Source organism: Loxodonta africana, chromosome 4 (assembly GCF_030014295.1).
Source record: "Loxodonta africana isolate mLoxAfr1 chromosome 4, mLoxAfr1.hap2, whole genome shotgun sequence".
Classification (NCBI taxonomy): Eukaryota; Metazoa; Chordata; class Mammalia; order Proboscidea; family Elephantidae; genus Loxodonta; species Loxodonta africana.
Window position 1 is genome coordinate 152,032,771 of NC_087345.1, and position 25,516 is coordinate 152,058,286.

General features: G+C 39.7%; 1 protein-coding gene across 1 annotated transcript in view; it reads left to right on the plus strand.

Moving 5' to 3' along the window:
* DHTKD1 (dehydrogenase E1 and transketolase domain containing 1) overlaps positions 1–25,516 on the plus strand; it is an 83,973-nt gene that overhangs the window by 31,534 nt on the left and 26,923 nt on the right. The window contains exons 5-10 of the mRNA XM_023548919.2: positions 422–691; positions 5,224–5,395; positions 7,443–7,641; positions 9,144–9,456; positions 18,846–18,930; positions 19,773–19,912. Coding sequence (XP_023404687.1) covers positions 422–691; positions 5,224–5,395; positions 7,443–7,641; positions 9,144–9,456; positions 18,846–18,930; positions 19,773–19,912 — 1,179 coding nt within the window. The remainder of the gene's footprint in view (positions 1–421; positions 692–5,223; positions 5,396–7,442; positions 7,642–9,143; positions 9,457–18,845; positions 18,931–19,772; positions 19,913–25,516) is intronic.

The window sequence follows — 25,516 nt, forward strand, 5'->3', positions numbered from 1 at the left end:
GATCTCCAAATATTCTATGCAGTTGAGCAGTTAGAAATTCGTGCTTATCTTTAAATAATGCGTGCTTATAACATGCATTATTTAAAGATAAGCACAGTTATAGGGAGTTTCTGGGTGGTGCAAATGGTTAACACTCTTGGCTGCTAACTGATAGGTTGGAGGTTTGAGTCTACCCAAAGGCACCTTGGAAGAAAGGCCTGGTGATCTACTTCTAAAAAATCAGCAATTGAGAACCCTATGAAGCAGTTCTACTTACATATACATGAAGTTGCCGGGAGTCCAAATCAATTTGACAGCAACTGGTAATAATAGTTGTAAAGCAACTATTTTCTTTTTTATTGTATGGTTTAGAACAACCACCTCTTCCTTAGTCTTTAGTGTGATAAAATATTCTTTTCTTTTATATCTATTCATAAAATAGCTGATGTTCCGCAAAATGCGAGGCTTAAGTGAATTTCCAAAAGATTTCTCAGCCACTGGAGATGTCCTGTCTCACCTGACCTCTTCTGTTGACCTGGACTTTGGTGCACACCATCCCCTCCATGTGACAATGCTGCCTAATCCCTCACACCTCGAAGCTGTTAACCCCGTGGCTGTCGGGAAAACTCGAGGAAGGCAACAGTCTCGACAGGATGGGGACTACTCTCCGGACAGTTCAGCTCAGCCGGGGGACAAAGTCATTTGTTTACAGGTACTTGTAGCTGCAGAGAGTGAGGCGAGAGGTTGGGAAAACTGGGAAGAAAGAATGTCAAGGTTAGTAGGTCTGAAAAGAGATTGCAGATATTCGAGATGAAACCAAGATGAACATATGGGAAAAGAAGATTCTGGGGTCATTTTAAAAATTAATAGTAGATATGAGGTCTAGGTTTAAGGCTGCTGACTTTAGACTGGGGTTTTCTCTATCTTTTTTTCTTTCTTGAGTTATGTATTAATTATGAGGGCATTATAATGACAGATGTCTTGCTGCTCTGAAAGTATGCCCCACTAGGAAACTGCATGGTGTTCATATATCTAACAAGGCCACCGATTGTGGATTTAGTTTGTTTTAAAATGAAGATTTTTGACGTGAAGGCAAACAATACAAATAATTATGTGGCTCCTACCCTCAACCCCCAATTTTTGCTAACTTGACAAGCATTTTTTAGAGATTTGGACTGTGGGTCACATTCTCTTCTTCGAGTACTCATTTAAATATAAATCTTTCACTACTAGGGAATAATCCATCCTGAATATCAGTGTCTTAGTTATCTAGTGCTGCTATAACAGAAATACCACAAGTGGATGTCTTCAACAGAAGTTTGTTTTCTCACAATCTAGTAGGCTAGAAATCCGAATCCAAGGCACCAGCTCCAGGGGAAGGCTTTCTTTCTCTGTTGGTTCTAGGGGAAGGTCAATCTTCCCTGGACGTGGAGCCTCTCAGAGCAGTGACCCTGGGGCTCTATTCACCTGGCTCTTGCTTCTTGGTGGCATGAGGTCCCCTTGTCTCTCTGCTCACATCTCTTTTTTATATCTCCAAAGAGACTGGCTTAAAACACAACCTAATCTTGAAGATTGAGTCCTGCCTAATTAATATAACTGCCAGTAATACCACCTCATTAACATCATAAGCCAAAACCCACTGCCGTCGCAGGGTAGGATTTTCAACACATAGGAAAATCACTTCAGATGACAATCAGTGATTGAGTCTTCAAACCCAACTGAAATAGATAAATCTTTAAGGCAATAGAATATTCTGCTAAGTATACAAATAACCACATTATCCTATTCATGTTCATTTTTCATGGGCCAGAAACTTGTAGTATATAAATTGGGAGTAGACATCATTGAATTTGATTGTGATATGGTATTTCAAAACAGAAATTTTCAAATCATTAGCCAGACATTCGCTTTACCTCTCACTTGTCTTACTTCATGATAATCTGAAGTATTTTAGTTATTCGTATTTACCCAATACGTTAAGCAGATCTTAACATTAGCTTCGGAAGTAAGAGATGAAAATGGCGTTTTCTTTTAAAGCTATGAAAACTCTTGCCCTCCTTTGTCTACTTTGTATTCTAGATATATTTTTCCCTACTATGTCTGTACATGTCTTGCTTTTTGTTCCCAAACACCATTCTTCTTTCTTGTGGGAACTCTAAATGTGGAACCTGTAAAATCACAGTTAATAAGATTACTGCTGTTACTTTTTCTGCCTGTCATCTGTTTATCTTGGTCTTGGACCTGGCAAAAGTGAATTCTCAATTGTGATCTTCTGTGTGTGTTTGGTTGACCAACCATGTGTTTGCGCAAATGGCCCCCTACTCCCACAAAGTTTTATAGGGCATAGTGTAGTGGTTTCTCTTTTGATTTAAGAAGGAAAATAAAATGAGCAGATAACAAACACATGCATGCCTTAATGCCAAGAATCCTAAGACCCTGCAAATATGTTGCAAGTTGTGAAACGATGTCATGTTCTTATCAGATAAAACGAGCAAAGCCACTACTATAACATTTTTTACAAGGAACAGAAGAGGCAGACATGCTCTCTTCATTGCTTTACTGATCCTTTACATCATTGTTGCTGTTTGTCTTAGTCATGTAGTGCTGCCACAGAAATGTCACAAGTCGATGGCTTTAGCAAAGAGAAGTTTATTCTCTCACAGTCCAGTAGGCTACAAGTCCAAATTCAGGGCGACGGATCCAGGGGAGGTCTTTCTCTCTCTGTTGACTCTGGAGGAAGGTTCTTGTCATCAGTCTTCTCTTGGTCTGGGGGCATCTCAGTGCAGGAACCTCAGGTCCAAAGGACGTGCTCTGCTCCTGGCACTGGTTTCTTGGTGGTATGAGGTTCCCAGCTCTCTGCTTACTTTCAGGGTGCAGGCCACACCACAGGGAAACTCTCTTTATATTGGCTCAGGGGTGTGACCTGGTAAGGGTATGACAGTCCCACTCTAATCCTCTTTAATGTAAAATTACAGTCACAAAATGGAGGACAACCACAGAATTCTGGGAATCATAGCCTAAGCAAGTTAATACACCCATTTTGGGGGGGACATATTCAATCCATGACACTGTTGTTGTGTGCTGTCAAGTCGATTCCGACCCATAGTGACCCTATAGGACAGAGTAGAACTGCCCCATTGGGTTTCCTAGGCTGTAACCTTTAAGGGAGCAGGTCGCCAGGTGTTTTTTCCCTTGGAGCTGCTGGTGGTTTCGAACCACAGACCTTTCGGTTAGCACCCAAGTGCTTAATCATTGCACCACCAGGGTTCCTTTTTTTTTTTTTACATCATTCCCCATAAGAAATCTCATCAGCAAGAAAATAAAACAGTTTGGATATCAGGAACTCCTTGGCCCTGTGAGGTCTGGGTGTTGGACTTTTCACTACTAGTATGGTATAGAAAAAACATGGAGCCAAGCAGACCTGCCTCTGCTGCTTTCTACCTCAGTGAGCTTGGCTCTGTTACTTAGGTTCTCTGAGCCTCAGGTAAAATGGCAATATATTCCACTCCTCAGTGTCTGAGGAATAAATGAGAACATGTATATGAGGTGTTCAACCCAGAAGAAGGGCATCAAATGTTTAGAAGGTGGAGACATATGGTGGTTAAGTAGAAAAAGCAGTTAACTGAGGCATCAGAATATCTAGCATCTAGTCTAAGCCATGCAAAATATATAATCCTTCTGAGCCTTTGTTTCCTTATCTGTAAAAGAGATCACAGTGACTTCCTTATCTGGCTGCCTCAGTAGGTTGTTCAGTGGGTTAATGGAGATAGTGTATTAAAAAAAAAACACAAAAAACAAACAGTTGCCATGGAGCAGATTCCAACTCATAGCAACCCTATATGTATGGAGCTGTGTAAACAATAGAACACCATATATATGTAAAAAACCAAATGAAGCCCTTTGCCATGGAGTCGATTCAGACTCATAGCGACCCTATAGGCATAGATACTATACGAGGCATAGAAACTCCAAACTGTCAGTCATCCCTATGAAACCAGTCATCGTTAAGTTAATCCTGACTCATGGCCACCCCATGTGTGTCAGAGTAGAACTGTGCTCCGTAGGGTTTTCGGTGGCTGATGTTTTTGGAAGTAGATCACCAGGACTTTCTCCTGAGGCATTTCTTGGTGGACTTGACCCTCCAACCTGTCAATTAGCGGTTAAGCGTGTTAACCATTTGCACCAACCAGGGACTCCAGTCATACCTACGCCCTTTGCCATTAAGTGATTCTGAGTCCTGGTGATCCTATAGGACAGAGGAGAACTGTCCCATAGGGATTCCAAGGCTATGCATCGTTAGGAAACAGACTGGCAAATCTTTCTCCCACTGATCAGCTAGTAGGTTCGAACAAATGAGGCTAGAGGACTTTAGAATGTTTTGCTGTGCATTATGAATTGAATCTCTGCATTTTCTTGATTTTCAATTACAGTGGGTATCAAACTATTGCTACTACAAGTGGAACTGTGCTGGGATTGGGCAATAAAAGAGTCTCAAGTTTACACTAGTTACAGATAGAAACCTCATCAACACCATTTTCACTGTCTTCCAGGCGCTAAATTTTGGAGCAATCATTGGTTCTTTCTTTTCCTTTGTTCTCCATGCCCAATCAGTCTAATTTGTGCCAAATAGCACATTATGGATGTTCTGTCATAATCATTAACTTTATTTTTCCTCAAGGCCACCTTAACTTAAAATACCTATGATATATTTATCTCCCTCACCTCTGTGTCTTTGCAGTCACTTTACTCTCCCTGGTGTTCACCTCACCTAGTGAGGATTAAGTGATGTGAGCTACAGGCCGTCTCTTTTCAGGGGGGCAAGATGATTGGGGCAGAAGGAAGAGTTCAAGGTTTGTGCGCTGCACTGTTCCTTTGTGTCTTGCAAGCTGTTTTCATGAAGACTTTACCAGAGCTGATTTTCTCTCTGTGCCCCCAACAGCCCCTCCTTCTGTGGTGTTACTGTATATACTGGAATGTTCGCTTAAGTACTGAGGACAGGTGATGATATGGGGAAAAGGAATGGATCAACTGGTCGTGCCTGCAAGAGGAAAAGGACTGATTTACCATCTTTGAAAGATGCTTTTTGAGATCAGCCCAAGTATTCTAGAAGATCCATAACTAGCAAAATTTAGGACAGGGGAGTAGTGAGAGGGTGGTTGTTTTTAATCCTTTTTAGTATCTTAAAACAGTTTATTCCAGTAGGAAAACCTAAATTATGTTCTTTCTTTTTTACCCATGATTTAGGTTCATGGTGATGCTTCTTTCTGCGGTCAAGGGATTGTTCCCGAAACATTTACACTCTCCAACCTGCCACATTTCAGAATTGGTGGGAGTTTCCACTTGATTGTCAATAACCAGCTGGGTTACACCACTCCAGCAGAGAGAGGACGGTCGTCCTTATACTGTAGTGATATTGGTATGTAACACAGGGAGCAGTTGATGTTGCAAAATCAGACAAGGAATTCCTAGAGAAGCTTCTAATTCACGCAGAGCAGTGTGCCTCATTGGCTATCCCAGTATTGCCAATATTGTATTTAATATTCCTTTTAAAGTCTGCGTGTGATCCAAGGGATAAGAAAAGAATGGAACTTAGAAGGTGCAATCTCAAATTGACTAAGCAACCAGTTGAATAATTTGATAGAAACCACAGATCAGAATAGTACAACAGTATATTGTCTTTAGGATATTGAAACTTGAAGTGCCCAGAATCTTAGTCAAAAAGGATATATTCAACTACTAAATTTGGTTGGAAAGCGTGAAGAATCAAAGTCAACTTGTACAAAACCAAAAAAACCAAATGCATTGTGGTTGAGTTGATTCCGACTCATAGCGACCCTGTAGGACAGAGTAGAACTGCCCCGTAGAGTTTCTAAGGAGCACCTGGCAGATTCAAACTGCTGACCCTTTGGTTAGCAGCCATAGCACTTAACCACTATGCCACCAGAGTTTCCAACTTGTGCAAAGGCAGGCTTTTATTATCCAGATGCCTTTTGGGGATGTCTGTATGAAGCCTTTGTGATTAGTTTGATGGAGATAGTTAAGATTCATTCTAGACCTTCTCTTTGGAGAAAATCTATCTATTTCTAGGATGCATCCTTTCATGACCCTTTATCTTAGGAGGTAAAATAATAGTAATCTATACTATATATATATGTATGTAGGTATATACGTATATATACATACATAAATACGTATATATACATACATGCATATATGTATAAAACCAAAAAACCAAACTCCTTGCTGTTGAGTTGATTCTGACTCATAGCAACCCTATAGGACAGAGTAGAACTGCCCCGTAGAGTTTCTAAGGAGCACCTGGCAGATTCAAACTGCTGACCCTTTGGTTAGCAGCCATAGCACTTAACCACTATGCCACCAGGGTTTCCAACTTGTGCAAAGGCAGGCTTTTATTATCCAGATGCCTTTTGGGGATGTCTGTATGAAGCCTTTGTGATTAGTTTGATGGAGATAGTTAAGATTCATTCTAGACCTTCTCTTTGGAGAAAATCTATCTATTTCTAGGATGCATCCTTTCATGACCCTTTATCTTAGGAGGTAAAATAATAGTAATCTATACTATATATATATGTATGTAGGTATATACGTATATATACATACATAAATACGTATATATACATACATGCATATATATATAAAACCAAAAAACCAAACTCCTTGCTGTTGAGTTGATTCTGACTCATAGCAACCCTATAGGACGGAGTAGACTTGCCCCACAGAGTTTCCAAGGAGAGGCTGGTGGATTCGAATGGCTGACCTTTTGGTTAGCTGCCGAGCTCTTAACCACTGACCCACTAGGGCTCCATATATAAATATAAAATATTTATATACTATACTGTATTTTTACCCAAATCGTGTGTACTTTCTATGTTGTTTACCAACCGCTCCCTCCCCCTGTGAGGTATTTTTGTAAACGTGCTATGCTGATTTTTTTTTTACAGCAACATGTAAAAAAAAAAAATTGGTATAGTGAAGCTTATGAAAATACCTCCTGTGGGGAGGGAGCAATCAGCAAACAAATGTAGAAGGCACACATTATTTGCATAAAATATGGTAATTTTATTACTACTATAATAAATACAATAACAGAATAAATATTAGCCATTATGTACTAGTCACTGTTAAGCACCTTATATACATTATCTCATTTAAACTTCATATAACATCACTAAGAGGTAGGACCTATTGCCTCAGTTTTATAGATGAAGAGATTGAGATTGAATGAGTTTTCATAACTTTACCAAGGTCACACAGTAAGTCACAGAGCTGGAACTTGAACACACTTTTGACAGCTTGACTCCAAAGTTCAGGTTCTTAACAACCAAGCCAAACTACCTCTGAAGATGTGGGCTCTCCTTTCCACGCAGGCGACATGACTTGGAGGTGGGCTAAAGTTGTTCTGGGTTACCTAGCCTGCTTCATCTTGGTCTTCTCTACCTCAGGGAAGCTTGTAGGCTGTGCCATCATCCATGTCAATGGAGATAGCCCAGAGGAAGTGGTCCGTGCCACGCAACTAGCTTTTGAATACCAACGCCGGTTCCGCAAAGATGTGATTATTGATTTGCTATGCTACAGGCAGTGGGGCCACAATGAGCTGGATGAACCTTTTTTCACCAACCCAGTCATGTACAAAATCATCAGGTACTAGTATAAATCTTCCTTTAATGCTCCCCTCCCATTCACTCGTAGTGCTTTCTATTATTATTTTCATTAAATGCTTGCCGGTAGAGGCGCAACTATGCCTGGGACTGAAGGGTTTCTTGGAACATGAAACATTCAGTGCTAAAACTAGAACAGTCTGGGTAAAGGTGGGATGGTTGGTCACCCTATGGGTCTCGGGAGAGTTCTCCATGTTCTTTAAACTCTACATGCTTCTTCATTAAATAGAGAAAGGGCAACTTAACTTCACTTAGCAGGCCCAGGGAAAGTTGAAGTACAAGGACTTAGCAGAGCCTTGCCCAAAGCTACTTAGTGTGACACTGACAGGATTAGAAATAGAGCCTCCATGGTTCACGTCCGTATGGAGCTGCTTTGTGCCTTGGAGAGAAGTAACCTGAGGAATCCTGATGAATATTGACACTGTGTTGTCTAATACAGTAGTCACTAACCAGGTGTGGCCTTTGAGCGCTAGAAATGTATCTAGTCCTAACTGAGATGTGGTGTATGTGTAAGTGACACACCAGATTTCAGATACAGTATGAAAAAATGAATGTAAAATACCTCATTAATGATTTTACATGGATTAGATATTAAAATGATAATATTTTATATATATTGAGTTAAAATTTTAAAATAATGATATTTAAAAATCTATTACTAAAATTAATTCCCCCTGTTTCTTTTTACCTTTTCTACTGTGACTACCAGGAAATTTAAAACTACCTATGGAATTTGCATCACGCTTCTCTTGGACAGCACTGATCCAGAAAGTTAACCTGACAGGGAAGAAATGTGCTATTTTGGAAGTTTCTTTTTAAGATACTAGAAAATAGAATAGACCTCCCCCTCTCTCCCCTGCCATTTTATTTCTTCCTGGATAGACATTAAAGCAAAGGAATAAACTTGACGCTTTGTGAGCCTTTCTGGTCATCAGTAGCAGAAAGAGCTCTGCTCCGAGAAGAACAAATCTGTTTAGCTCCAAATTTACCAGCTGAATGACTTGATGAACCTCACTGCCGCATTTTTGAGAATCTATCCTGCCTACTTGTCATTTTTGTTAGGGTTAAACAGAATGATATACGTGAGCAGACCATGGCATTATTATTGGTGTTGCAAAATCCAGGTGACACTTAGTATAGCTACGGGATTCTTAATGCAACTAGAAACAGATGTCAGCAACTTTGGGTTCAATACTTTTTTAAATAAAGAGGTGCTGAGTAGGTAGACAGTGTTGATCAGTCTTGTAAATAATGTTCCCAATCCACAGAAAAACTCTACTACTAATTATTTCTACCTGGATGCATATGAAAGCTTATAAAGATAAATTTGCTTTCTCTGTTGCTTGCCTGGAAGAAGTTGTTTTCCACCCTGGTGAGTGCCTTTTTGTAGCAGTGATGCTCTGCAATGCACTTAACAGTGACTGTACCTTTCCCTCCTAGGTTTTTACAGATGAGATTGATTTTTTTTTCCTCTTTCTTGGATAGAGCCCGAAAAAGCATCCCCGACACATATGCAGAGCATCTTATTGCCACTGGCCTCATGACCCAGGAGGAGGTGTCTGAAATAAAAGCCTCCTACTATGCGAAGTTAAATGATCATTTAACTAACATGGCCCACTATAGCCCTCCTGCCACTAACCTGCAGGCACACTGGAGGGGCCTGGTCCAGCCGGAAGCTTGCGTTACCACCTGGAACACAGGTGTGCCCTTAGAGCTCCTGAGGTTTATTGGTGCAAAGTCTGTGCAGGTACCAGAGGAACTCCAGATGCACAGTCACCTTCTGAAGATGTATGTTCAGGTAGGTCCTTTCCAGGGAGCATTGAAATCTTTTGCTATTGTTTTGTCTTCTTGCTCAGCAAAGGAATTGGTGCTGGTCTGGTTGTTTGGGTTGGCTAATTCATTTGACAAATATTTATTGTGCGTCACTAAGTTCTACAAACTGATTTTAGTGTTTTGGTATTTCTGTAATAATCCAGCGGCACCTGAACCCAAGGTCGGCTGTGTCTCCAAGAGACCAAAGAAAGACTCCGGAACCAGTGATCATGACATGTGGTTTATTGGGGAGCTTACTTACAGGATTTTTCTGTTTTTACTTACAGGATAGTTGGCCCAGGGCAGTGGCTGGACCAGTTCAGCACTCCACAACTGCCTTGCAGGGGACACAAGCTTATATACTGTTCCAGCTGGGACTGAGGCTTATTGTTTTTTTTCTGAAGAGCTTAGGCAGTCAGCGTTCCCTGGGACTTCATGCCCGGGCCTAGATGTTTTTCTTCTTGTTGCTAAGGTGTTCCTCATCCTTGGCCACCAGCCCATTCATGCCACTCCTGGCCTTGTACCTTAGCCCGAGTCCATCCCGAATTCATCCCCAGCATATTGTGGGGAAGAGCAAAGCTGACTCCATTAGGAGGGAATGCATGTAACTAAATAACATTACCTTACAGGATTGACAGTCAATTAGACGACATTTTGTCTACTTCTCTCTTTCCTTTCTCCCTTCCTTCGTTCCTTCGTTCATTCCTTTCTTCCTTTTTCCCTTCCCCTCCCTTCCTTTCACTATCTGTCTTTCTCAAATAATACAAATTTAATATATGTACATTGTAAAAAATACAGAAATGTTTGTTTTGATTTTTTTCTGAGCAGCGAGTAGAATATAATTCTTTTGGGTAGCTTAAATAAAAAATCAACACACATACGCCAATGGCAACCATTTGGACTTCTAAATATGCTGAGGTCACACGTATCAATCATCTTGGTTGGCCTGGAACTTAGAGTTTTCTCTGACTGCGTGACTGTCAGTGCTAAAATCAGGAGATCCCCGAGCAAAGTGGGACAGCTGGTTACCCCAAGTTAAATGCCTTTGTTTTTCTTAAGCTTGAATAAAAAAAACTTTGCCCTCTGAGTTACTTCAAAGCACTAACTTCATTTTTAAGTTTTTGTTATAGGTAGAGACTATTACAACAAACTATGTATTATACTTGCCATCCAACTTCAGAAATAGAATATTACAAACAAGGTTGCCCATGTTTCCCTCCCTGATTACTTCTCCTCTCATACATCTGCACGGGTAACCAGCCAAGAACCTGAAGTTCATGTTCGTTTTTTTGAAGTTTATGTAATCGTTATCATACGTTAATGTATCTTTCTGTGCTTGCTTTTTTTATTTGACATTATGTTTTTGATACTTTGTTGTATTAAATTTTTTTTAAATAATTTTTATTGTGCTTTAAGTGGAAGTTTACGAATCAAGTCAGTCTGTCACATATAAGCTTATGTACACCTTACTCCATACTCCCACCTACTCTCCCCCTAATGATTCAGCCTGCTCCCTCCTTCCAGTCCCTCCTTTCATGATGGTTTTGCCAGTTTCTAACCCTCTCTACCCTCCCATCTCCCCTCCAGACAGGAGATGCCAACACAGTCTCAAGTGTCCACCTGATACAAGTAGCTCACTCTTCATCAGCATGTCTCTCCAACCCATTGTCCAGTCCCTTTCATGTCTGATGAGTTGTCGTCGGGAATGGTTTCTGTCCTGGGCCAGCAGAAGGTTTGGGGACCACGACCCCTGGGATTCTTCTAGTCTCAGTCAGACCATTAAGTCCGGTCTTTTTATGAGAATTTGGGGTCTGCATCCCACTGTTCTCCTGCTCCCTCAGGGGTTCTCTGTTGTGCTCCCTGTCAGGGCAGTCATCGGTTGTGGCCGGGCACCAACTAGTTCTTCTGGTCTCAGAATGATGTAAGTCTCTAGTTCATGTGGCCCTTTCTGTCTCTTGGGCTCATAATTATCTTGTGACCTTGGTGTTTTTCATTCTCCTTTGATCCAGGTGGGTTGAGACCAATTGATGCATCTTAGATGGCCACTTGTTAGCATTTAAGACCCCAGACAGCACACTTCAAAGTGGGATGCAGAATGTTTTCATAATAGAGTTATTTTGCCAACTGACTTAGAAGTCCCCTTAAGCCATAGTCCCCAAACCCCCGCCCTTGCTCCACTGACCTTCGAAGCATTCATTTTATCCCGGAAACTTCTTTGCTTTTGGTCCAGTCCAGTTGAGCTGACCTTCCGTGTATTGAGTATTGTCCTTCCCTTCGCCTAAAATAGTTCTTATCTACTAACTAATCAGTAAATAACCCTCTCTCACCCTCCCTCCCTCCCCTCCTCGTAACCACAAAAGTGTGTGTTCTTCTCAGTTTATACTATTTCTCAAGATCTTATAATAGTGGTCTTATACAATATTTGTCCTTTTGCGTCTGACTAATTTCACTCAGCATAATGCCTTCCAGGTTCCTCCATGTTATGAAATGTTTCACAGATTCATCACTGTTCTTTATCGATGCGTAGTATTCCGTTGTGTGAATATACCATACTTTATTTAACCATTCATCCGTTGATGGACACCTTGGTTGCTTCCAGCTTTTTGCTATTGTAAACAGAGCTGCAATAAACATGGGTGTGCATATATCTGTTCATGTAAAGGCTCTTATTTCTCTAGGGTATATTCCGAGGAGTGGGATTTCTGGGTTGTATGGTAGTTCCATCTCTAACTTTTTAAGAAAACGCCAGATAGATTTCCAAAGTGGTTGTACCATTTTACATTCCCACAAGCAGTGTATAAGAGTTCCAATCTCTCCGCAGCCTCTCCAACATTTATTATTTTGTGTTTTTTGGATTAATGCCAGCCTTGTTGGAGTGAGAAGGAATCTCATCCTAGTTTTAATTTGCATTTCTCTAATGGCTAATGATTGAGAACATTTTCTCATCTATCTGTTAGCTGCCTGAATATCTTCTTTAGTGAAGTGTGTGTTCATATCCTTTGCCCACTTTTTGATTGGGTTGTTTGTCTTTTTGTGGTTGAGTTTTAACAGGATCATGTAGATTTTAGAGATCAGGCGCTGGTTGGAGATGTCATAGCTGAAAATTTTTTCCCAATCTGTAGGTGGTCTTTTTACTCTTTTGGTGAAGTCTTTAGATGAGCATAGGTGTTTGATTTTTAGGAGTTCCCAGTTATCTGGTTTCTCTTTGTTATTTTTGGTAATGTTTTGTATTCTGTTTCTGCCTTGTATTAGGGCTCCTAGGGTTGTCCCTATTTTTTCTTCCATGATCTTTATCGTTTTAGTCTTTATGTTTAGGTCTTTGATCCACTTGGAGTTAGTTTTTGTTCATGGTGTGAGGTATGGGTCCTGTTTCCTTCTTTTGCAAATGGATATCCAGTTATGCCAGCACCATTTGTTAAAAAGACTATCTTTTCCCCAATTAACTGACACTGGGCCTTTGTCAAATATCAGCTGCTCATATGTGGATGGATCTATATCTGGATTCTCAATTCTGTTCCATTGGTCTATGTGCCTGTTGTTGTACCAGTACCAGGCTGTTTTGACTACTGTGGCTGTATAATAGGTTCTAAAATCAGGTAGAGTGATGCCTCCCACTTTCTTCTTCTTTTTCAGTAATGCTTTACTTATCCAGGGCTTCTTTCCCTTCCATACGAAGTTGGTGATTTGCTTCTCCCTCACATTAAAAAATGTCATTGGAATTTGGATTGGAAGTGCATTGTATGTATAGATGGCTTTTGGTAGAACAGACATTTTTACTATGTTAAGTCTTCCTATCCATGAGCAAGGTATGTTTTTCCACTTAAGTAGGTCCCTTTTAGTTTCTTGTAGTAGTACTTTGTAGTTTTCTTTGTATAGGTCTTTTACATCTTTGATAAGATTTATTCCTAAGTATTTTATCTTCTTGGGGCTACTGTGAATGGTATTGATTTGGTGATTTCCTCTTCGATGTTGTTTTCGTTGATGTAGAGGAATCCCAGTGAGTTTTGTATGTTTATCTTATAACCTGAGACTCTGCCAAACTCTTCTATTAGTTTCAGTAGTTTTCTGGAGGATTCCTTAGGGTTTTCTGTGTACAAGATCATGTCATCTGCAAATAGAGATAATTTTACTTCTTCCTTGCCAGTCCGGATGCCCTTTATTTCTTCGTCTAGCCTAATTGCTCTGGCTAGGACCTCTAGCACAATGTTGAATAAGAGCGGTAATAAAGGTCATCCTTGTCTGGTTCCTGTTCTCAAGGGAAATGCTTTCAGGCTCTCTCCATTTAGGGTGATGTTGGCTGTTGGCTTTGTATAGATGCCCTTTATTATGTTGAGGAATTTTCCTTCAATTCCTATTTTGCTGAGAGTTTTTATCATGAATGGCTGTTGGACTTTGTCAAGTGCCTTTTCTGCATCTATTAATAAGATCATGTGGTTTTTGTCTTTTGTTTTATTTATATGGTGGATTATTAATGGTTTTTGTAATATTAAACCAGGCTTGCATACCTGGTATAAATCCCACTTGGTCGTGGTGGATTATTTTTTTGATATGTTGTTGAATTCTATTGGCTAGAATTTTGTTGAGGATTTTTGCATCTATGTTCATGAGGGATATAGGTCTGTAATTTTCTTTTTTTATGGTGTCTTTACCTGGTTTTTGTATCGGGGATATGGTGGCTTCATAGAATGAGTTAGGTAGTATTCTGTCATTTTCTATGCTTTGAAATACCTTTAATAGTAGTGGTGTTAACTCTTCTCTGAACGTTTGGTAGAACTCTGCAGTGAAGCTGTCTGGGCCAGGGCTTTTTTTGTTGGGAGTTTTTGATTACCTTTTCAATCTCTTTTTTTGTTATGAGTCTATTTAGTTGTTCTACTTCTGATTGTGTTAGTTTAGGTACGTAGTGTTTTTCTAGGAATTCATCCATTTCTTCCAGGTTTGCAAATTTGTTAGAGTACAGTTTTTTGTAATAACCTGATATGATTCTTTTAATTTCAGTTGGGTCTGTTGTGATATGGCCCATCTCGTGTCTTATTAGGGTTATTTGTTTCCTTTCCTGTATTTCTTTAGTCAGTCCGGCCAATGGTTCATCAATTTTGTTAATTTTTTCAAAGAACCGGCTTTTGGCTTTGTTAATTCTTTCAATTGTTTTTCTGTTCTCTAATTCATTAAGTTCAGCTCTAATTTTTATTATTTGTTTCCTTCTGGTGCCTGTTGGATTCTTTTGTTGCTCGCTTTCTATTTGTTAAAGTTGTAGGGACAGTTCTCTGATTTTGGCTCTTTCTTCTTTATGTATGTGTGCATTTATCAATATAAATTGACCTCTGAGCACTGCTTTTGCTGTGTCCCAGAGGTTTTGATAGGAAGTGTTTTCATTCTCGTTGCAGTCTGTGAATTTCTTTATTGCCTCCTTAATGTCTTCTATAACCCAGTCTTTTTTGAGCAGGGTATTGTTTTTTTTTTTTTTTTTTTATTGTTCAGTTTCCAAGTATTTGATTTCTTTTCCCTGATTTTTCTGTTATTGATTTCCACTTTTATGGCCTTGAGGTCTGAGAAGATGCTTTGTAATATTTCAATGTTTTGGATTCTGCAAAGGTTTGTTTTATGACCTAATATGTGGTCGATTCTAGAGAATGTTCCATGTGCGCTAGAAAAAAAAGTATACTTTGCAGCTGTTGGGTGGACTGTTCTGTATAAGTCTATGAGGTCAAGTTGGTTGATTGTAGCAGTTAGGTCTTCTGTGTCTCTGTTGAGCTTCTTACTGGAAGTCCTATACTTCACTGAAAGTGGTGTATTGAAGTCTCCTACTACAATTGTGGAGGTGTCTATCTCACTTTTCAGTTCTTTTAAAGTTTGTTTTATGTATCTTACAGCCCTGTCATTGGGTGCATAAATATTTAATATGGTTATATCTTCCTGGTCTATTGTCTCTTTAATCATTATGAAGTGTCCTTCTTTATCCTTTGTAGTGGATTTAACTTTAAAGTCTATTTTGTCAGAAATTAATATTCCTACTCCTGCTCTTTTTTGATTGTTGTTTGCTTGATGTATTTTTTTCCATCCTTTGAGTTTTAGTTTGTTTGTGTCTCTAAGTCTAAGGTGTGTCTATTGTAGGCAGCATGTAGACGGATCGTGTTTCTTTATCCAGTCTGTGACTCTCTGTCTCTTTATTGGTGCATTTAGTCCATTTACATTCAGCACAATTATAGATAAGTATGTGTTTAGTGCTGTCATTTTTATACCTTTTTGTGTGTGTTGTTGACAATTTCATTTTTCCACTTACTTTTTTGTGCTGAGAAGTTTTTCTTTGTAAATTTTGTGTTCCTCATTTTCCTAGTAGTTGAATTTATGTTTGCTGAGTCATTATGTTTTTCTTGATTTTTATTTTGAGTTATGGAGTTGTTATACCTCTTTGTGGTTACCTTAATATTTACTCCTATTTTTCTAAGTAAAAACCTAACTTGTATTGTCCTATATCGCCTTGTTTCCCTCTCCATATGGCAGTTCTATGCCTCCTGTATTTAGTCCCTCTTTTTGATTATTGTGATCTTTTACATATTGACATCAATGATTCCCTATTTTGAGCATTTTTTTCTTTTTAAAATTAATCTTAATTCATTTTTGTGATTTCTCTATTTTGAGTTGATATCAGGATGTTCTGTTCTGTGCCCTTGTGTTGTGCTGGTAACTGATATTATTGATTTTCTGACCAAACAATTTCCTTTAGTATTTCTTGTAGCTTTGGTTTGGTTTTTGCAAATTCTCTAAGCTTGTGTTTATCTGTAAATGTTTTAATTTCACCTTCATATTTCAGAGAGAGTTTTGCTGGATATGTAATCCTTGGCTGGCAGTTTTTCTCCTTCAGTGCTCTGTGTATGTCATCCCATTGCCTTCTTGACTGCATGGTTTCTGCTGAGTAGTCTGAACTTATTCTTACTGATTCTCCTTTGTAGGAGACCTGTCTTTTATCCCTGGCTGCTTTTAAAATTTCCCTTTATCTTTGGTTTTGGCAAGTTTGATGATAATATGTCTTGGTGATTTTCTTTTTGGATCAATCTTATATGGGGTTCGATGAGCATCTTGGATAGATACCCTTTTGTCTTTCATAATGTCGGGGAAGTTTGCTGCCAACCGATCTTCAACTATTCTCTCTGTATTTTCTGTTATCTCTCCCTGTTCTGGAACTCCAATCACATGCAAGTTATTCTTCTTGATAGAGTCCCACATGATTCTTAGGGTTTCTTCATTTTTTTAAATTCTTTTATCTGATTTTTTTTCAGCTATATTTGTGTCAATTCCCTTATCCTCCAGGTCCCCCAGTGTGCATTCCAGTTGCTCGAGTCTGCTCCTCTGACTTCCTTTTGAGTTGTATAATTCTGTAATTTTACTGTTAATCTTTTGGATTTCTGAATGCTGTCTCTCTATGGATTCTTGCAGCTTATTAATTTTTCCACTATGTTCTTGAATAATCTTTTTGATTTCTTCAACTGCTTTATCAGTGTGTTCCTTAGCTTTTTCTGTAGATTGCCTTATTTCATTTCTGAGGTCATCCCTGATGTCTTGAAGCATTCTGTGAATTAGTTTTTTATATTTCGCATCTGGCAATTCTAGGATTGTGTCTTCATTTGGAAAATATTTTGATTCTTTAATTTGGGGAGTTGTAGAAGCAATCATGGTCTGCTTCTTTATGTGGTTTGATATTGACTGCTGTCTCTGAGCCGTCTATAAGATATTGTAGTGCTTTATTTTATATTTGCACACTGAGTCTTCTCTTGTTTTGTTTTCTTTCAATATACGTAGATGGGCTACTAGATTGCACTGTCCTGATTTTTGTAGCCTTTGAATCACTTATGTCCTATTACCAGCTGGTTAGAGCTGTTACCAGATATATAAGCCTAAGAGTCCATTCACTATTCTTGAGTAGAATCTGATTTTGGGTCACCAAGTGTGTGGTGCAGGCTGTCACCTATCCACCTAGAGGAGCAGCGGTGATAATTGTGTGCACCGGATTCTAGTAGCAGCAGGGGGTCACACTCCAGGGGGGGCAGGGTGCTGACAGGCTTCCCCCAAGTGCCAGTGAGGTCGTGTGTCTCTATTCCTAAAGCACTTCGTTGGGTGGGCTCTGCAGCTGTACCTTAGGCCCCCAATGCAAGTACCTCTACAGATTGGAAGGTGTCACCATCTTCAGACCCCTAAGACAGGAGGCTAGGTGGTCTGGGGGGAGCTTCAGCCCTCAGTTCCCCATTGTGGGTCAGTGAGGGTTCTGTTTGATATGCAGAGATATCAGACCTGGGAAACTTGTCTTTCCAGTAATCCGCTAAAACAATTACAGTCAGATCCCTATCAGAATTGCCTTTGCCTTAGAATAGCCACCTTGTTCCCTGTAGGGATGAAAGCCCAAGACTGTGGATCTCATATGCTTGGCTGGAGCTGGTTCTATATTTTTATTCCAATTTTGGGAAGTCAGGGAAGGATTTTTGGTCCCTGTGTGTTTTGTAGCTGCTTCTCTCAGGCCAGGAGAATGGGCTAGGAAAAGACCAAAAAAAAAAAAAAAAAAACCACAGAACACTTCACTCTCTGGCTCAGGAAATTCCAATGTTAATGAAGCCGCCTGGGAAGGGGAGGGGAGGGATCAGAAAGATAGGAGATAGGAGAGAGTAGCACCCCAGAATATAGACAAAGTTACTTATCTTGCTTGGTGAGGACTGTTTTATCTGAGATTCCGAGGGGTAGGTAGCCTGTGTGTAGTTGGCTGGGTCGAGATTGCACCCGAGGGCCAGGCCCACGTCCTGTGCATGTGCTGTCTCAGAAGCTGTGGTAAGTTCCTCAGCTCCCAGACCAAAGCCCAGCACCAAGGTTCCCCGGCTGGGACGCCATACTCCAGGCTCCAAAACCAGTCGCTGCCTCCCGGTGACTTCTCCTCCTGTCAGCCGTGTCGCTGCGCTGCCTGCGTGCACTGGCTGGGCTTCCCCCGATTTCACTTCTGGAGGCTAGGGCTGCGTCCCCTGTTTGCGCCATCTCAGGATGCTGTGCTCAGCTCCCCTGCGCCCAGTCCAAAGCCCGGTGCCAAGGTTTTGTAACTGGGGTGCTGGCTCCAGGCTCCGAAAACAGTCACTGCTTCCCCGTTGCTGCTCGTTCTCAGTCTATGTCACTCAGGTCAACTCTTTAGATGTTTGATGTGCTTGATGGTCGGGGTTCGTAGATTGTCATGTATGTGATCCATTCACCTGTTTTTCCAAGTCTTTGTTGCAAGAGGGATCCGAGGTAGCTTCTACCTAGTCAGCCGTCTTGGTCCCCTGTATTACATTTTTTGAACTCAGTGTGAAAAAGGATGTGGGCTCTTAAAAGTTTCTTTTTTCTTTGACCCCAATTGTATAGTCCAGAATGGAGAAAGTGATGGATGGAACAAAGTTAGACTGGGCCACAGCAGAAGCTCTTGCCTTGGGCTCATTACTTGTTCAAGGTAAGAAGTTTCTGTTTAGCTGCTTAGCTGGTAGGGAATGCTTCATATGACATTTGTTATGTGTGAGCTCTGTGGTTTTTGTGTTGTAACTACCTTTTGTTGCTTTCAGTGACTAGAGAGGTTCTAAAATGTGTTAACTTTTCTTTCCTGACAATTTTACTTAATCATAGTATAAGTCAAGTTGACAATCTTCATCAGAGAATAGACTATAGATCAGCTATACCTGGGAAACAAAGGGCTCGTGTTGGACATATTGGAAAGATAATTTTCTCTAAAAATTGTAGGGCAAGTGATAACTCTCCATCCTTATATAACCTCACTTTGACCACAGTCTTCTGAATATAGGACAGGTATATCTCTTTTTTTTTATATCTTAGTAGGGATAATCTATTATCCTAAAGAAAGTCCTCAGGATGAACTGATCTATAAGAATTCAGGATCACTATACCTTATTTTAAGAGCTCAGCTTGCTAACCAAAAAGTCAACAGTTTGAATCCACCAACCACTCTTTGGAAACCCCATGGGGCAGTTTTATTCTGTCCTATAGGGAAGCCCTGGTGGTGTAGTGGTTAAGTGCTGCGGCTGCTAATCAAAAGTTTGGCAGTTCAAATCCACCAGGCACTCCATGGAAACTCTATGGGGCAGTTCTACCCTGTCCTATAGGGTTGCTATGAGTCTCAAGCAACACAAAAGCAACAGGTTTGGCTTTTTTTTTTTATAGAGTTGCTATGAACCGGAAGGGACTCAACAGCAATAGTTTTAGTTTTTTGGTTTGTATATCTTATTATTACTTAGATTATTCATGGCAATCTGGATTTTTTTTTACTCTTCCTTCCATAAGGTTTTAATGTCCGCCTGAGTGGCCAGGATGTTGGCCGTGGAACTTTTAGTCAAAGGCATGCAATGATTGTTTGCCAGAAGACCGATGACACCTATATCCCTCTGAACCATATGGATCCTAATCAGAACGGGTTTCTAGAGGTAGGTTATTTCAATATCTATTGTAAAATTTAGGTCATAAATTTGGAATAGAAGTAACATACTAGGCAATAGGCTAGAGCTGTTTTACTCTGGCTTTATCTGTAATTACACAAATTTCAAAGGGGTGTGTGTTTTGTCAATCCAAAATTGACATTATAATCTGCATATTGCTGTAATTCATTAAAGCAAGTCAAAGATGTGAATAATAAACATTTCTTTCTTTTTTTTGATGAAGGTTTACAGAACAAGTTAGTTTCTCATTAAACAATTAATACATACATCGTTTGGTGACATTGGTTGCCAACCCTGCAATGTGTCAACACTCTCCCCTTCTCTACTTTTGGTTCCCCATTACCAGCTTTCCTGTCCCCTTCTGTCTTCTTGTCCTTGCCCCTGGGCTGGTGTGCTCATTTAATCTCGTATACATGGTTGAGCTACATGTATTATTATTTGTTTTATGGGCCTGTCTAATCTTTGGCTGAAGGGTGAACCTCAGGAATGACTCCTGGGGGCCCTACTCTCAAGGTTTCTCCAGTCTCTGTCAGGCCAAGTAAGTCTGGTCTTTTTTATTTCAATTTTTTGCGAGTTCAAATTTTTTCTACATTTTTCTCCAGCTCTATCTGGGGCCCTCTACTGTGGTCCCTGTCAGAGCAGTCAGTTGTGGTAGCTAGGCACCATCTAGTTGCGCTGGACTCAATCTGAAAGAGGCTGTGGTAGTTGTGGTCTTTTAGTCCTTTGGGTTAATCTTTCCCTTGTATCTTTGGTTTTCTTCATTCTCCCATGCTCCAGACAGGGTGGGACCAGTGGAGTATCTTGGATGGCCACTCACAAGCTTTTAAAGACCCCAGACACTACTCATCAAAGTAAGATATAGAATATTTTCTTTATAAACCATGCTATGCCAGTTGAGCTGGATGTCCCCCAAGACCATGGTTCCCAGCCCTCAGTCCAGTAATTTGGTCCCTCAGGGAGTCTGGATGTATCTATGAAGCTTGTATAACTTTGCCTTGGTCAAGTTGTGAAGACTTCCCCAGTATTGTGTACTGTCTTACCCTTCAAAGTTACCACTTATTTATTGTCTAGTTAGTGCTTTCCCCTCCCCACCCCTTCCCTCCCTTGTAACTGTCAAAGATTGCTTCTTTCTGTGTATAAACCTTTTCATGAGTTTTTTATAATAGTGGTCTCATACAGTATTTATCCTTTTGTGACTGACTTATTTTACTCAGCATAATGTCCTCCAGATGCATCCATGTTATGAGAGGCTTCACAGATTCATCATTGTTCTTTAGCGTTGCATAATACTCCATTGTGTGTATGTACCATGGTTTGTTTATCCATTTGTCTGTTGATGGGCACTTCAGTTTTTTCCATTTTTGAGCTATTGTGAGTAATGCTGCAGTGAACATTGATGTGCATATGTCTATTCATATGACAGCTCTTATTTCTCTAGGATGTATTGCTAGGAATGGGATTTCTGGATCAAATGATATTTCTATTTCTAGCTTTTTAAGGAAGCACCATATTGTTTTCTAAAATGGTTGTACCATTTTGCATTCTCACGAACAGTGCAAAAGAGTTCTAATCTCCCCACAACTTCTCCAACGTTTGTTATTTTCTGTTTTTTTTTTTTTTTTTGATTCATGCCAGAAATATCAGGGTGAGATGATATCTCATTGTAGTTTTAATTTGGATTACCCTAATAGTGATAGCGAGGATTTCCTCATGTGTCTATTAGCCCCCTGAATGTCTTCTTTGGTGAAGTGTCTGTTTATGCCCTTTGCCCATTTTTGAATTAGATTATTTGTCTTTTGTAAACTAACATTTCTTGCCTCCTAAAAAAAATGAAACACTTCCTCAAGGCTACCTTATTCCCTTGGGTTTAATCGGCTCGGTGAGCATGTATTACCACGTATTCTTGTGTGCCAGTTGCTGTGCTATACTCTTTAGAGCCTTAAGGGCAGGGACTGAGTCTTTTTGTTTTTTGTTCCCCCAGTAGCTAGCACAGCACCTGACACAAAATGTTTATTAAAATAAATCTTCTTTAGGATAAGATTAATGGCATGTGTCTTCTTTCCTTCTCTAGCATTGGCTTGAAAGTATAATCTTGAGTTCACTGATACTCAGTATTTACAAAAAATTCCCTTGGCAAAAACAATACTTTAGAGAGATTACATAAAAGACATGAGGCTCATCTTTTCTGTAACATAGTCTAAAATCCATCGCTGTATCAAGTTGGACTGATGATCTAGGTATTGAAAGGTTTACTATTCCTCCCACCTCAAATGTCTCTTATTGGGTTGTGATTTGATATATAGTACCAATTTGTTTTGAATATTGCTATTTAAAAAGCCTTAATTAGACTGCTTGCATCTGTTATGCGAATGCTGTTAAAGATAGCAGTTTTTGTCTAATGCCACTTCTTTTATATGAAGGCCCTGGGAGAAACTCCTTCTTAATCTTGGTATTGAGAATAGTTGTCATTCCCTTCGGAGCTGGTTTGCCTTTATTGTATATTGTTGTTGTGTTTTTGTTAGGTGCTATCAAGTGGGTTCCAACTCATAGCGACTCTATGTACAACAGAACGAAACTCTGCCTGGTCCTGCACCATCCTCGTGGTTGTTGTTATGCTTGAGCCCATTGTTGCAGCCACTGTGTCAATCTATCTTTTTGAGGGTCTTCCTCTTTTTCACTGACCCTCTACTTTACCAACATCTTTCTGTTACTCACTGTTTTAATGAAGATCCACCAGGCATCAGTGATGATATCCCTCGTTCTACATCCTCTTCTGAATTCAGCTTGAACTTCTTTGTCTATACAGTGCTGCAATTGCTTTTGAATGATCTTCAGCAAAATTTTACTTGTGTGTGATATTAATGATATTGTTCAATGGTTTCCGCATTTCGTTGGATCACCTTTCTTGGGAATAGGCAAAAATATGCATCTCTTTCAGTTGGTTGGCCAGGTAGGTGTCTTCCAAATTTCTTGGCATAGATGAGTGAGCGCTTCAGTGCTGCTTTCGTTTGTTAAAACATCTCAATTGGCATTCCATCAATTTCTGTGTGTAAACCTTTTTATGAGTTTTTATAATAGTGGTCTCATACAATATTTGTCCTTTTGTGATTGACTTATTTCCCTCACCATAATGTCCTCCAGATGCATCCATGTTATGAGATGCTTCACAGATTCATCATTGTTCTTTAGCGTTGCATAATACTCCATTGTGTGTATGTACCATGGTTTGTTTATCCATTTGTCTATTGATGGGTACTTCAGTTGTTTCCATATTTGTGCTATTGTGAGTAATGCTGCAGTGAACATTAGTGTGCATATGTAAACATCAACAGTGTCTTCAGTGCAGCTTGGACTTCTCTTCCTTTAGTGCCATCAGTTCTAGATCAGATGCTGCCTCCTGAAATGATTAAACATTGACTGGTTCTTTTTGGTACAGTGACTCTTTGTATTCTTTCTATCTTCTTTTGATGCTTTCTGCATCATTCAGTATTTTGCCCATAGAATCTTTCAGTATTGCAACTCAAGGCTTGAATTTTTTCTTCAGTTCTCTCAGCTTGAGAAATGCTGAGTGTGTTCTTCCCTTTTGGTTTTCTAACTCCAGGTCTTTGCAAATGTCATTATAATACTTTACTTTGTCTTCTCGAGCTGCCCTTGGAGATCTTCTGTTCACTTCTTTTACTTCATCATTTCTTCCATTTGTTTTAGCTACTCAACGTTCAAGAGCAAGTTTCAGAGTCTCTTCTGACATCCATTTTGGTCTTTTCTTTCTTTCCTGTCTTTATAATAATCTTCTGCTTTCTTCCCATATGATGTCCTTGATGTCATTCCACAGCTTGTCTGGCCTTCAGTCATTAGTGCTCAATAGGTCAATTCTATTCTTGGGATGGTCTCTAAATTCAGGTGGGATATACTTAAGGCTGTACTTTGGCTTTCAGGACTTGTTCTAATTTTCTTCAGCTTCAACTTGAACTTGAATATGAGCAATTGATGGTCTGTTCCATAGCAGGCCCTTGGCCTTGTTCTGACTGATGCTACTGAGCTTTTCCATTGTCTCTTTCCACAGATGAAGTCAATTTGATTCCTGTATATTACATCTGGTGAGGTGTGCATGTTTAGTTGCCATTTATGTTGTTGGAAAAAGGTATTTGCAATGAAGTAGTCATTGGTCTTGCAAAATTCTATCATGGGATCTTCGTATGAATATCGTGAATTCTCTACCTGACCAGCGTTCCCTTTTCAATATTGGCTGCTAGGAACGGTTGGTGGCCATGGTATTATCTCTGGTAATTGAGTAGGTTATCAGATGTGCCTTTTTCCCAACTCTGATCTATGTCTGAACCATTATTTAGCTTCTTTCCCTCCACTTAATTTACACTATCATGTTGTACATTATATATATTTATAAGCCACCTTAAATACTTTTTGAATAAGTAAAAGCATTAATAGAGTCAATAAGATAAGATGTACAAGTGTACATAAATGCACAAGGTGCAATGGATACATAGAAGAAAGAACAGTTGCATCCGCTTAGCGAAGTCAGAAAATGCTTGGAAGAGGGAGCCACATGAGCTGAGACTTGAAGAACATTAGGAATTGTCACTATGCATTGGAATCGACTCAATGGTAGTGGGTTTCTAGTGTAATAAGTGTAGAGAGAACATTCTGGGTGGACACAGGAGCACATATAAAAGCCTGGAATTGAGAGAGTCTGACATGCTCAGGGAACGACAAATAGCTTCATGTGACTAGAGTTTAAGCTGCTAAGTGGATATTTAGAGGACACAGAGAGGAGACTGGTCTGATAAAAAAAAAACTGAGAAAGACTTTGGATATTATGGAAAGGAGGAGCCATGCAGAAATTTTGAACAGATGATCAGATTTTTGAGTTAGAAAGACCACTCCTGAGAGTACTTTTGAAGCTGAGATTGAAGAAGGATGAGACATTAGATAGGACAACTGTTAAGGTTTCTCAGTCATCTAGGCAGGAAATCATGGGGACCTGAATTAGAGCAATGGCAGTGTAGATGGAGTATGAGGTCAGATTTGAGAACTATTTAGGAAATGAAGTGATGGGACTTAGTGATAGATGTAGGGGGTAAAGAAGAAGGATGAATCTAGGTTATCTCCTAGCTTTCTGACGTGGGCCACTGTATATAATGATGACATTCACCCAAATAGAGAGTAAAGGAGAAGGGACAGGTTTGGTAAGGAAGATGATCTGTTAGTTTTTGAATTTTTGACTTTGAGGTGGCTGAATGATACAGAGGTTTCTATCAGGCAAATATACGTACATACACATTATGTATTATATATATGTTTATATATAATACATATATGTGTATTTTATATTATATATATATATATGACTAATTAAGGGATCTCATCTTGAGATATAGATTTGGAAGTAATCAGGGTATAGGGATGTTTGAAACCATAGTGGTGGGAGAATCTCCCTGAAAGAGGAGAATGAGAAAAGGGTCAAGGGATGGGGCCCTGGGAAAAATAACATTTAAGGGACTGGCAGCAGAAAAGTGCGTCACAAAAGACCACACAGAGAGGCAGGAGGAGAGCCAGGAGTCAAGGTGTCATTGA